The sequence below is a fragment of the Symphalangus syndactylus genome, chromosome 5, assembly GCF_028878055.3.
Source record: "Symphalangus syndactylus isolate Jambi chromosome 5, NHGRI_mSymSyn1-v2.1_pri, whole genome shotgun sequence".
In the NCBI taxonomy this organism is placed as follows: Eukaryota; Metazoa; Chordata; class Mammalia; order Primates; family Hylobatidae; genus Symphalangus; species Symphalangus syndactylus.
This window is the reverse complement of record NC_072427.2, coordinates 111,015,033-111,028,801: the sequence shown is the minus strand read 5'-3', so window position 1 is coordinate 111,028,801 and position 13,769 is coordinate 111,015,033. Positions and strand designations below refer to the sequence as shown.

General features: G+C 36.3%; 1 protein-coding gene across 1 annotated transcript in view; it reads right to left on the bottom strand.

Moving 5' to 3' along the window:
• TMPRSS15 (transmembrane serine protease 15) overlaps positions 1–13,769 on the bottom strand; it is a 136,198-nt gene that overhangs the window by 119,787 nt on the left and 2,642 nt on the right. The window contains exons 2-3 of the mRNA XM_055279329.2: positions 12,476–12,606; positions 12,152–12,219 (exon numbers count right to left, since the gene is read on the bottom strand). Coding sequence (XP_055135304.1) covers positions 12,152–12,219; positions 12,476–12,606 — 199 coding nt within the window. The remainder of the gene's footprint in view (positions 1–12,151; positions 12,220–12,475; positions 12,607–13,769) is intronic.

Here is a 13,769-nt window from a genome sequence, read left to right as displayed (position 1 = left end):
AAAGTACCCAAAGCACTGACTATGTCATTGTCATTGTACTACTGAATTCACCTCCTTTAAAACCTCTAGATTTGTGATGTCAGATAATAAACACTTTTTTTTTTTTTTTTTTGAGACGGAGTCTCTCTAGCCAGTCTGGAGTGCAGTGGCATGATCTCCACTCACTGCAACTTTCACCTCCCGGGTTCAAGCAATTCTCCTGCCTTAGCCTCCTGAGTGGCTGGAACTACAGGCGCCTGACACCATGCCCAGCTAATTTTTTGTATTTTTAATAGAGACGGGGTTTCACCATGTTGGCCAGGATGGTCTCGATCTCCAGACCTCGTGATCCGCCTGCCTCTGCCTCCCAAAGTGCTGGGATTACAGGCGTGAGCCACCGTGACTGGCCAATAAACATTTATTTTTAAGGCACTTTTAGTCATGCATTCTGTTAATGGGAATTTTGAAAATTCTAACAAGCATACAACTGTCAGCCCCTATCCCATATTTATATGAACAGAAGGTAATTACTCTATTTTTGAAGCTGAATATTGGCCAATATTTTCATTTTAGCAATGAGGACACTGAGGCTTAGAGTAATATAGGTAACTTTGCCTAGGGTTATACAGCTTATTAGTGTCAGAGATAGAAAAGAAGCCTAGGGAATCTGTTTCCCTAATGTGTTTTTATATAATTCCCATCCCCTCACACACAGCAACACTTTTATCAATTCTATTCTGAACTATTTGTCAGCAGGAAAGAGGCTACAGCACATTTACCCTAAAGGCATGTCCAGGTATTTTATTATGTTGCATAGTTAGCAGAACTTTATATACAAATAGATGAAAAAAATAGCTGGTTGGATATTTTTGGGGAGAAGGGAAAGATATTTATTTCTGCAATACTTCCAAAAGATAGAGCGCTGCCTTTTTTCCTCCTCTTCTTCCTTCTTCTTTTCCTCCTACTCCGTTTTCTTTTTTACATTATGTCTTCCTAATCAACCTCACTTTCCAAGATAGTTAAATGGACAGGATTGATTGTGGTTAAAATGAAGTGAGAGTGAACAATATTAACTATTTTCTCTCTCTCCAATCCACCATCTTCATTCTATCTTTGGTGGCAGACTAGAAAACTTAAATTCTGATTAAATCTGTTTTATTTCCATGTAATTTCACAGGTTAATTTGACTGAACACTTGCTTTCATTTTATTTGAGTTATGGAGTAAAAGAGGTAAGGTATTTTGGGCAAAGAAAATACAAATCTGGAATTTTGCTTCACTGAGTTGAAAGTAACTGGATTAGTTCATTCTCAGGCATAAAACATTTTTCTTTGAAAGGTGTGTTCTCTTAGTTGTGAATTATGCATTACATTTAATAATTTATACTTTGCAAGGATAGGAGTTCCATATCCTATATCCACATAAAGTTGTAGCCTTTAAAATTTATTTTCTTATTTAGTGGAAATGTTGAGATGAGAGAGATATAGTAGAAATAAAAGAAGTCATAATAATCATTTGTGATTCACCTCATAAGCAAGCTGAAGCTGTTTAATTGCTTAGTAATGAAATGAGAATTCTTCCTTTAGGTTAAAAAAAAAAAAAGACCATTTTCATTTCAAAGTACTAGTCCTAGTAAAATAACAGTCTTTCTCTAAGGCAGATAAATCCTACTTTTGTACAGAAAGCTTGAGTGTAATAGAGCAAAATATTACTTAGCTCATATTTTCCTTAATGATATTGGTAATCTTTAGGGTTACTGAGTAAACAAAAGTCTTTCCTTTCCTAACTTTGTGGCTTATCTGTGCGCAAAGGGCAAAAGAAACTGCATGCTGCTACAAAGGGTATATAGTTCTTTATTAAAAGAATCAAATGCTAAATGTTCTGAGTGAAAGCACTTTCCACAAAGCAGAATGACTGAAAGTATTCCCCAAATAGACCAAACCATTTGCTTACCCCTAAAGAGTAGCTACACACACACACACACACACACACACACACACACACCCCACAATCATACAAGTTAGTAAGTGGCAGAGGTTGACATTAAATATTGTGAAAGTAAGAGAAAATATTTCAGTGACTAACTCTGGTATTCTGAGTACTAGAATTTGATCATATACACACACATGGTGTGAGTTTAATTAAAATCTATAACAAAAATGTAAATAGGTATTTTAAAGGATTTATAGATATACAGTTGATGTAGGTATTGTTAGGTGAGAACTCAGTTATTTATGTTTTCCGATTTTATCAACTGGATCTTTAAAGTAATTTATAAAGTTAACAATGAGTCTACTACTGTTTCCTATGAGTGGAATACGCCTATTTGTAGGTGATTATTTAAGGTAAAGTAATCCTAAGTGTTTCATTGTTACTCTCTCTCCTGCTCCTGAATTCCTTTTTCTATTCTCCTCTTCTATGTCTCCCAAAATAGCAACATGTGATTTATCTAACAGACGTTTTCATGAAATTCCTTTGCATTGCACTTTTCAAAAACTCACTTCTGATTTAATGGCAGCTCAGCTACCACCAGAGGGAAGTATCTCTACACTGATGAAGTACATTATTTGACAGTCATTATAAAATATTTGTCAATGTCTGGGCACGGTACTGGCCTCCTAGGTAGCTAAAAGGAGGGGAAACAAACAATCCCTAAGCTCAAAGAATTTACAGTTTCAAATGTGGTGATTTTGTCATCTAGAGAAATAAAAGATTACTTACTAAATATCAAAGAAAAAATTGGGATTTTGGTAGCCCACCAGGCCTATATATAAAAGTCTATATTCATCAAATTTTCCCAACCTAATGTAAGTGAAGTTATCCAGCATGTTGTAGACATGTAAACATAAAGGGTTCCATGGGCAAAACTATTCTGATAAACTCTGCAATGGACACTGTGCTTTCTCTATGGATTTCACTAGGCAGAGCCCAATTCGGGAGAGGCAGGCACCTAGAATACCTCTCCTTAAAGGAGGTTAAAACCTTTCAGAAATAAATCTGAATTGATGCTTTACTGCAGCTCTCCAGACTCAATCCTTTACAAAACTAGAAAAGAGAAATTCGTTTCATTCGCCACAAAGTAGACAAATAGCTTAAAGTGAACCAACAAAAAATAAAACTTCCCCGTGTAATGTTACACTCACAAAATAAAGACTAAGTACACATTTTTATAGCATTTTGAAAAAGTTAAAATAATTAACCTTTCCTGCATGTCTGTGTTTCTCCTTTTAGTTCTGATATTGGATCAATGAAAGAGGCTAAGAGATTATACACTCTGGAAACAGAGTGAAGGGACTATGTACTGTAGGTAGGAATGAATACAGCAGATGGGTGTAGGGGCAGCTACTGGGATTAAGATGTCAGAAATATGCAATAGAGTAAAGAATGATATGATAGATAAGGAAATAAAGAAAAGAAAGAAAGACAAGAGAAAGAAAGAAAAGAGAAAGAAAGAAAGGAAAGAAAGAAAGAAAAAGAAAGAGAGAGAAAAAGAAAGAAAGAAAAGAAAGAAAGAAAAAAGAGAAAGAAAGAGAAAAGAAAAAAGAAAGGGAGAGAGGCAGGGAGGGAAGGAGGAAGGAAGTTAAGGAAGGAAGGGAAGGAGGAAGATTAAACTTTTTTGCATAAAAAGATAAAACTTTCATTGTGTCTGTATTTGATAAGATTAAAAATTCACCGCTGATTTAATAGTAGCACAGCTACCACCAGGGGAAACTATCTCTACACTGATGAAGTACATTATTTGAGAATCATTATAAGATATTTATCAAGGTTTGGGCACTGTACTGGCCTCCTCAGTAGCTATAAAGAGGGGAAAGAAACAACTCCTAAACTCAAATAATTTACAATTTTAAATATAGTGATTTTGCCACCTAGAGAAATAAAAGATTATTTACTAAATATCAAAGAAAAATTCTGTGATTTTCATAGCCTACCAGGACTATATATAAAAGTCTATATTCATCAAGTTTTGTTCCAACGGGAGATGGGAAGGCACTGAAGTTTCTTTCGACCATTAAACAAGCTTCATTTGACCTTCTGCCATTGTTTTTCTAAGCGTGATCTCTTTTACCTTTGATTTGACTTTCCTACCTCTTTTTGGTCACTAAAACTAAGGATTCTGTTACTGATGTCAGAACTTTTGTGATGATCATATACCAATTATTTTGTCCTTAGGATCTTTGATTCAATTGTTCCTTATCTGAGATGTGACACTAACCTTTCTATAAAGTCAGGCTCACTGTGTTTCTCCAATGTCCTACCAGTCCCCTATGACTTTAATTTGGCACGAGTTCATTGTCACACTCTTAGGTTTATATTTAGCACATTCATGATGTCTCAACATCTTCTTAGTGGCCCTCAATGCCAGCTCTATTATATCCTCAACATGCTACATTATTTTTTATCTTTATCCGGAATGGCTTTCCTTGTCTTCTCCACTCAAGTAGTCCCTATCTATGCTTTTCAGACACTGTCCCACATTTTTCATAAAACTTTTCATGACTCACTCTTTCAAGTCAAGGGATTCCTTCACACAGTAACATGCCTGTGCTTTTGGAGAACTATTTAAGGATTCTCAAGTTAGTTTATTTCTTGTAACAAAAAGTTAAAGCCATGGTAACTATATAATTATTTTTGTAGCCATAGGATGAAGATTAAATGAAAAAATTCTAACCTCTAACATAATATTCATTATGTTAATAACAGCTGCTAAATAATTTTTGCTAAATAAATCATTTGCTAGGACTTTATAGAATACATATGCTGTGGTGGGCATTAGTTAGGTTCTGAAAATACAGGTATCAAAGACACATTCTCTGCCCTAAGAGAGCTCCTAGCCTAGTAAGGAGATAGACAAATCAACAATTATGTTATAGTGTGAGAATTGCACTTTAAATGTAGATACATGGTGCTAAATGCACAGGGGGAAGAAGTACCTAAACCAGACTAGAGTGTCAGTTAAGTGTCCCTGGGAAGGTGACATGGACTGGTTCTTAATGGGTTGTAAGGATGGAATATAAGAATGGATGCAATAATAAGGAGAGAAAATGAGAGTGCCAGTATATTAATCCATTTTTACACTACTATAAAGAAATACCTGAGACTGGGTAATTTATAAAATAAAGAAGTTTAATTGGCTTACAGTTCCACATGGCTGGGGAGGCCTCAGAAACTTACAATCAGGGTGGAAGCCTAAGGTGAAGCAAGGACCTTCTTCACGTGGTGGCAGAAGAGAGGAGTGTGAAGGGGGAAGAAGCCCTTAAGAAACCATCAGATCTCATAAGAACTCACTCACTGTCATGAGAACAGCATGTGGGAAACTGCCTTCATGACCCAATCACCTCACACCAGGTACCTCTCTCAACATGTGGGGATAACAATTGGAGATGAGATTTGTGTGGGGACACAGAGCCAAACCATATCATTCTGCTTCAGGCCCCTCCCAAATCTCATGTCCTCACATTTCAGAACACAATCATGCCTTCCCAACAGTCCCTCAAAGTTTTAACTCATTTCAGCATTAATTCAAAAGTCAAAAGTCCAAAGTCTCATCTGAGACAAGTCTCTTCTGCCTATGAGTATGTAAAATCAAAAACAAGTTCATTACTTCCAAGATACAAAGTGGTTACACGCACTGGATAAATGATACCATTGCAAACGGAAAAAAAATTGGACAAAACAAAGGGCCTACAGGCCCCATGCAAATCCAAAATCCAGCAGGGCAGTCATTAAATCTTAAAGCTCCAACATAATCTCCTTTGACTCCATGTCTCACATCCAGGGCATGCTAATGCAAGGGGTGGGCTCTGACGGTCTTGGGCAGCTCCACCCTAGTGGCTTTGAAGCATACAGCTCCCCTACCCCCACTGGCTGCTTTCACAGCTGGCACTGAGTGTCTGCAGTTTTTCCAGGCACATGGTGTGAGATGTCAGTGGATCTACCATTCTGTGGTCTGGAGGACAGTGGCTGTTTTCTCCAGAGTCAGCCCAGGGGGGACTCTGTGTGGGGGCTCTAGCCACACATTTTCCTTCTGCACTGCTCTAGCAGAAGTTCTCCATGAGGGTTCTGCCCCTGCAGCAGACTTCTGCCTAGATATCCAGATGTTTCCATACATCCTCTGAAATCTAGGCAGAGGTTCCCAAACTTCAATTCTTGACTTCTGTGTACCTGCGGGCCTCTGTGGAAGTTGCCAAAGTGTGGAGCTTGCACCCTCTTAAGCAATGGCCTGACCTGTACACTGGCCCCTTTTAGTCATGGCTGGAGCTGGAGTGGCTGGGACGCAGGGCACCAAGCCCCAAGGCTGTACACAGCAGTGGGGTCCTGGGCCCCATCCACAAACCATTTTTTCCTCCTAGGCCTCCAGGCCTGTGATGGGAGGTCCTGCTATGAAGAACTCTGACATGCCACGGAGACATGTTCACCATTGTCTTGGTGAATAACATTTGACTCATTACTTATGCAAATTTCTGCAGCTGGCTTCAATTTGTCCCCAGGAAATGGGTTTTTCTTTCTGCCACATAGTTAACCTGCAAATTTTCCAAACTTTTATACTCTGTCACCTGTTGAAAGTTTTGCTGTTTAGAAATTTCTCCTGCCAGATACCTTAAATCATGACTCTCAAGTTCAAAATTCCACAGATCTCTATGGCAGGGGCAAAATGCTGCCAATCTCTTTGTTAAAGGATAGTAAGAATAACCTTTGGTCTCTTTCCCAGTAAGTTCTTGATCTCCATCTGAGATCACCTCAACCTGGACTTCATCGTCCATATCACTATTAGCATTTTGGTCAAATCCATTCAACAAGTCTCTGGGAAGACTCCTTCCCGTCTTCTTCTGCATTCTCCAAACTATTCCAACCTCTGCCTGTTACCCAGTTCCAATGTCACTTCCACATTTTCAGTTATTTTTATGGCAGTACCCCATTCCTGGTGCCAATTAGTCTTTTTTCACACTGCTATAAAGATACTACTCAAAACTGGGTAATTTATAAAGGAAAGAAGTTTAATTGATTCACAGTTCTGCATGACTGGGGAGGCCTCGGGAAACTTAAAATCATGGCAGAAGGTGAAGAAGCAGCAAGTACTTTCTTCACAAGGCGGCAGGAAAGAGAGAGAGTGGGGGAAATTGCCACTTATAAAACCATCAGGTCTCATGAGAATTCATCCACTATCATGAGAACATCATGGGAGAAACTGCCCCCATTCCAATCACCTCCCACCAGGTCCCTCCCTCAACGTGTGGGGATTACAACTTGAGATGAGATTTGAGTGGGGACACAGAGTCATATCACCCAGTAATGAAAACATAGATAAAAGAGAGAAAGCAAGATGGTTTTGAGGGTGTACAGGTGATGTGCCAGGACTGGGGCAGAAGGCTGTGTCGAGTGGGGGAGGAGAAACAGAAGGCCAGAGTGTGTTTTGGTGACAGAGCTGTGCCGTACACCTGCATTTAGTATGATAGCACTAGAAAAAGTCTTTAGGTATTTAAAAGACTGAGATATGAAGATGGAGAGACATTTATTCTCTAAAAAACTAGTAACTACAAGCAGGATCAGTGGGTGAAAATCAAAGAAAGAAACAATTTGGTGATAATAATAAAGCATGTTCTAGTACCTAAAGTTATAAAGCAATAAACAAAATATGCTAATAATCATGATTATTTAATAAGCTGTTTGTAGGATGTCCACAGCAATATTGAAAAAAGATTCCTAATTTTTGTTAGTTACATTATATGAGAAAATTAAATATAAGCAGTATGAATCTCTTTCTTTTGCTGGACTAGAATGAATTTTCTTTAGTCTGTGAGCATTTCAGCCCAAAGCAGTCAAGCAAAGGCTAGACTACACAAGAAAAGAAAAAAATTTTTCTTGCACTATCACACAAACTGTATATACAACCTGACATGTAATGTCTAATAACGTTAGTAAAAATTTCTTGACTCTGTCATATCTCCCCAACAATATTTTAAATTCCTCACAGCAGAGATTATATACCTTAATCATCACATAAATTACTCATGCCTCATTTATTATTAATGTCTGTTATACATTAGTCACTTAACCCAGAGGTGCCCTTTGTAAGTAGGCAATTAAAAACCAAATAGCCTATCAAAACAGAGAGAGAGAAAACCAGTTCTAAATATATCAATACAAATTAAAATGTCTTAATGATGGTGGTTGAATGAGCTCTTTAATAAAAGACTTTCTCTTAATATCTGTATTCTCAGAAACTAGTTAAATGTCTGTTTCTAAGAAAGCCCTATATGTGTGTTAAATATGTAAGCGAGCAAATGAACGGATGACTACCTGAACATTTATTTAACTCTATGTTGCCAGGATAAAAATATTTGCTTCGGTTTTCCAGTATCTCTTTAAGATATGTTTTGCCTATTTTTTAAAGTACTCTTTTTAGTGATTCTACTCTCCCCTTGTGCAAAGCACAGAACAATATTTTATATTTTCGTCTTTATCTTTATTCCACTATAGGAGGAATTTAAGTTAGCAATTCATGTTGTATTTCAAAGCATGCTGTAACTCTCATAGAATTTTAGGGATATTAACTGTGAATAAACTGAAGATTATTTTGGGAAGATAAGGAAAATTCTGCTTTCTAAAGATTACAGAAACTACAAGGTAACTTAGTTTCTATCATATTGCATTTGAAGAACTGATTTTAAAAGCCTCAGATGAAACAAACAAAAATAATGTGTCATTTTTCAGGAGGAGGTAAAGAAAAAGTAAATAATGATGATTTTCATTCTAACCAAACAGATGTTTAAATCTTCATGTATGGCATTCTCTCTCTCTCTGTCTCTCTCTCTCTCTCTGTCTCTCTCTCTCTCACATACACACAAACACGCACTTACTTTTGATACCTTTGATGTATCTATGAACCATATAAACTGTACAGAGATACTGTAGACTCTACCTCATTTTCAGCTTGCCTCCAGTTTTTGCTAAAACAACGAGGTCATTATGAAAAAAATAACACATTCCTACTAAATTATAACAGTATTACAATATAAATGATAAAAAAGCCCCTTATAGACTTCTGGATAGACCAGTACGCCTTTAAATCCAGTGACGGATTCTTATAAAGGTTATTTCTCCATTCGTTGAACTCATTCCACTCTGATTTTCTGAGTATTTTTCTATATGCTAACTCCAGCAACTAGCATTGTTAATTCATAGAAGAGTAACACATGCATAACCATTAAAAAGGAAAAAAATAAGAGAATAAAAAGATCGTAAACTTAGGTACTGTTTACCCTAGTCTGAGTATAGATTATCCCATCAGTTTTCCCATAAAGTTAACGAACACTTTAACCTACACAAGGTTAAAAATCAGAGTGGAGAACAAGGAAAACTAAAGGTGCAAGCACAGGGCTTGCGTGGAAAAAGGTCTATGGCCATTTAGCAAATGAATAAAATAAGTCACCCAGAGGGAGAGTAGCCACTGAGAAACATACAGCAAACACTGCTTGGACAATTCCTGAATATGTGACTCTTTAGCCTTAACTTTCATTGCTTCATTCTGTCTTGAATACTTTTTTTAATATAAAAATTAGTAGTAGAGGACAGCATGAATGTTTTAGACAGACAGACTAACGGCAGCATGACATTGGAAAAGTAACCTAGCCTCTCTGAACCACACATTAATAATTCACAACAGGCTGATAATCTAAAATTTCACAAACCCCTAGTGAGGAATGCATTAGGTGACACACACAAGTACATGGTAAAATGGTACACAGAAGAACAAATTGACAAGTTTGTGGTGATATTCTGATTAGTACTGAGTATTTAGTTTGCTAAATGAATTGGTATACCAGGAATACCATCAGTCCATATATACTTGCCATTTTTGTTTTTAAAAATAGGGCTAAAGTATCTTAACCTTTTCAAAAATAATGTAATTTTGGGGGAGAAAAATGTAAAACATCTGAATTTTTTTAGTGTTATTATGATGCCTTATTATTTATCTAATTGAAGACATAAACCTTAAATATCAATGGACAATGTAGACAAGAAAACTAATATTTCTATCAGACTGTCAGCTGCATAAAAGCACAAAAATATGTAATTTTAAGGCCCTGGAATATAATAAATAATACATGAATAAAAGTAAAATTAATTAATATTCAGGTTTTATAGGTCGCAGTGTCTTGAAAACCTATAGGGAGGCTGTCGTCCTCTGCTATTGAGCTTGTACATTGTGCTTTCATTTCAAATTGTGGGCTTGGAGCTTTCAGCTACCTTCAACTGCAATGCAACAGCTGCCTGAAAACGAAGACTTATTTACTGTTGTGGTAAAGGAGTATGGAAGATGGCCAGCTGTAACTAAGGACTATTGCCATCAGTCTAGCTTACTTAGATGTTTAACCGGCATAAGTCAGGCTTCTCCATGCTCATCTTGGCTTTCATTGTTTGTTCTTCCTGTTCCAGGTTTACTGTCATCCTTTTTATTTCTGTAGAAAAGAGAAGTTTCCTTTTCCATTGCATCTGGAGTCCACCCATCTATGGTGAAAAGCAAACCCACTCTCCCTAGAAGTTGTTATATTCTGTGGGCTCTGCTACTCTAACATTCTCATATGGAAGGAGAGCATATGCTGAATCACAACAACGAAACTCCATTCAAACACATTCCCCGACACCTACTAGCTGTATGATTTGAGGCAAGTTAGTTTTTTTCCAAGCCTCAGTGTCATAGTTATTTAAGTCGGAATAATTGCATCTCCCTCACAGTCATTTTGTGAGGAATGAATAAGAAAATACATCTTACGGCCGGGCGCTGTGGCTCATGCCTGTAATCCCAGCACTTTGGGAGGCTGAGGTGGGCGGATCACGAGGTCAGGAGATGGAGACGATCCTGGCTAACACGGTGAAACACCATCTGTACTGAAAATACAAAAACTTAGCCGGGTGTGGTGGCGGGAGCCTGTAGTCCCAGCTACTTGGGGAGCTGAGGCAGGAGAATGGCCTGAACCCGGGAGGTGGAGCTTGCAGTGAGCCGAGATCGCACCAGTGCACTCCAGCCTGGGGGACAGAGCGAGACTCCCTCTCAAAAAAAAAAAAAAAAAAAAAAAAAAAAAAAATATATATATATATATATATATATATATATATATATATATATATATATATATATATCTTAAGTCACAAAAGGCTTGGCCTGAAATAGAGATTTAACCAGTGAGTTTCCTTTTTGCCAGTTAGTCATAGGATCTCTGTTTTCCCTAACCTTCTGGAATATTGTCTTTCTTTCTGTGCTTTTTAAATGTGAATTATTGTGAAGGCTTTGCTCCCTTCCCTTTTCCAGCTACCCCAGGTCTTGATCAGTCTTTAATTTTTTTTTCTTAGAATCCTCTCCCTTTGTCTTTTTCTTTTTTAACTTAATTTTATAAATTTACATTTTTCTTTTTTTATATTATATGTACTTTTAACTTTCCGGTTGACTTGTACCTCTACTCCAAAAGCCCTTTGTTAGTTTGTAGTTTAGAAAACTTTAGGTTCAGAGAGATGTCAGCAAGATTGTCAAACTCTCCTTCATGATACAACAGCAACAACAACACACAGGTCAATTTTCTTTGTGAGAAGTACAAAAGCTAATTGTTTAGAAAATAGATCTTACAATAGAAATAAGAAAATAGTTCTTACAATAATTTCCATATGTTACAGATTCAAACATTTATAGTGTGGAATTACATCATTACATTATTAATCTAAGATTCATTAGTTTATTGAGCACCTACTTTAAGCAATCTTATGCCCTCTGGGTACAACAGTGGACAAGTATCTTCTCTCTTGGTATTTATAGTATAAATGAAGCAGGGTGATACAATATTATTTTATTAAATGATGAGCAACCTTTTTCCAAATGTTTGTAGCAAATCCAACACTATATCTGCATCTGCATACATTTAACCTCAGCCCTCTCTCTGTGTCTCTGCAAGATTTTATTGCCAGGAGAGAGAAACATATTAACATAAGATCAATTATCAAAAGTTATTATTTGCTACTAAAATGAAAGTTTATGCTGTGCCACTTTGCTTAATCCTCAAAAAATGTTGAAAAATTTAAATATTCCTCTTTTCCTATATATAGTGATGCTATTTTACAAATATTAGCAAAAAAATTACTAATTTTCTGCCAGTAGAAAATTTTTGAGCTGTACTCACTCAAATTGTAAAACTCTTGAGTTCTTATATTCATTCTTCAGATTGCTTGATAGAAAGATCTCGTCTATCTAGAAAAATATAAAAGGTTGAATGAGTATACTAAATTTAAGATTTTAACTTTGGTTGAAAAATTTATACAAAGCAATCTCTATGTTCTGCTTAGAATTAGGGCAATTTTCTCCATAGTAATGGGGCTCATACATTTAAGTATCGTGGGCATATTACATTTATTCTCTAGTTGTTTCACAGTGAGAAAATGGTGTTTTTGGCAAGTAGTTAGTTAAACTATGTTATAAAATTTTAAACCAGCTGTCAGTCTCCTACCATTTGCTGAAGGTCAAAAGCAAGAACTTTGAAATCCACTGAGAGTTTGTCTTGCAAATTAGGATTATATGTAACTCCGGATGTTATTTTAAATGTCCCTCTGGCTTCATGACTTTGTCCAAGTGCTGCACCTAGATAAATTAATAAGGAAAAAAACACTAAGATTTTGGATTATGAGTAGGAGAAAATATGCACATTCTGTTAAGACATAGAAGTAAAGCTCTCGCTTGATGTGTTAGCTCTGTAGTTCTTGCTTTTTCTTTGTAGTCTCATGTTTCAAAATCAGCTGCTTTCTTTCCCCAGCTGTCTGATTGTTTTAAAAGATTGGAAACGAAACTTTTTCCCATTCTGTCAATATTTTTTTCTTTTCTTTGAAGTCTAACCCACACTCCAAGCTTCCAAGTTTTCATTATTATTGTTATTGAGATTTCTGTTGGAAGATATATGGAGTGATGAACTCCCACCAATCATGGGAAGTGACTCAGGGAAACATGGTGAGAAGTGAATCATTAAAAGTTTTGTAGTTGCTTTCAGATACTTCTTGAACGCCTAGCATCCAGGGACACCACTGGGTTTTGACATATGAATTGCTGTGAAGATTTCAGTGTTTTGGTTGCTCTGAAACATGACTTTGAAGCTACTTCTGTCATTCTAATAATTATAAAAATGGCATGCATGACCCTGCGCCATTAGCTGGTGACTGTCTTTGTTGAAGACGTTATTTAGAATGCTGTAGAAAATAGATAACCTCACTAGGAAAAAAAATGTAAAAAAAGACGGTTAACAAATTAAATATAAACATGGATAATAGCATGTGTCATTAAGTTCTACATAATCCCTTTATCAGCATATTTTCATTGACACTGATTTATATTTAAAATGAATTGCTTCAACTGAAACTCACAATGATGAACTCATTAGTAAATATAATAATAATGACATATAATTCTTACAATAATCTGGTGTGAGAAGACGTTTCTTCTTTTCTGAGATAGGGTAATTGGAGTTTAGAATGATTAAGAAAATTTCTCCAGGTAGTAAAGGTCTTAAGCAAGCAACAGATCTGGAATTTGGTCATTGAAATGACTGACTCTACAACCCAGGATCTCTGTATAATACATTGACACCAAACTATCCCATTAAGAGGATAATTAGAAATAATAATTCAAGCAGTATGTGTACATATAGTCTAAATAGCTTTAACTGCATAATTGATGTAACATATTATTTATACTATTTCATTTGTATTTTAAAGACTCAAAATTACATTGAAGTTTGCATGTTTAAATGTAGA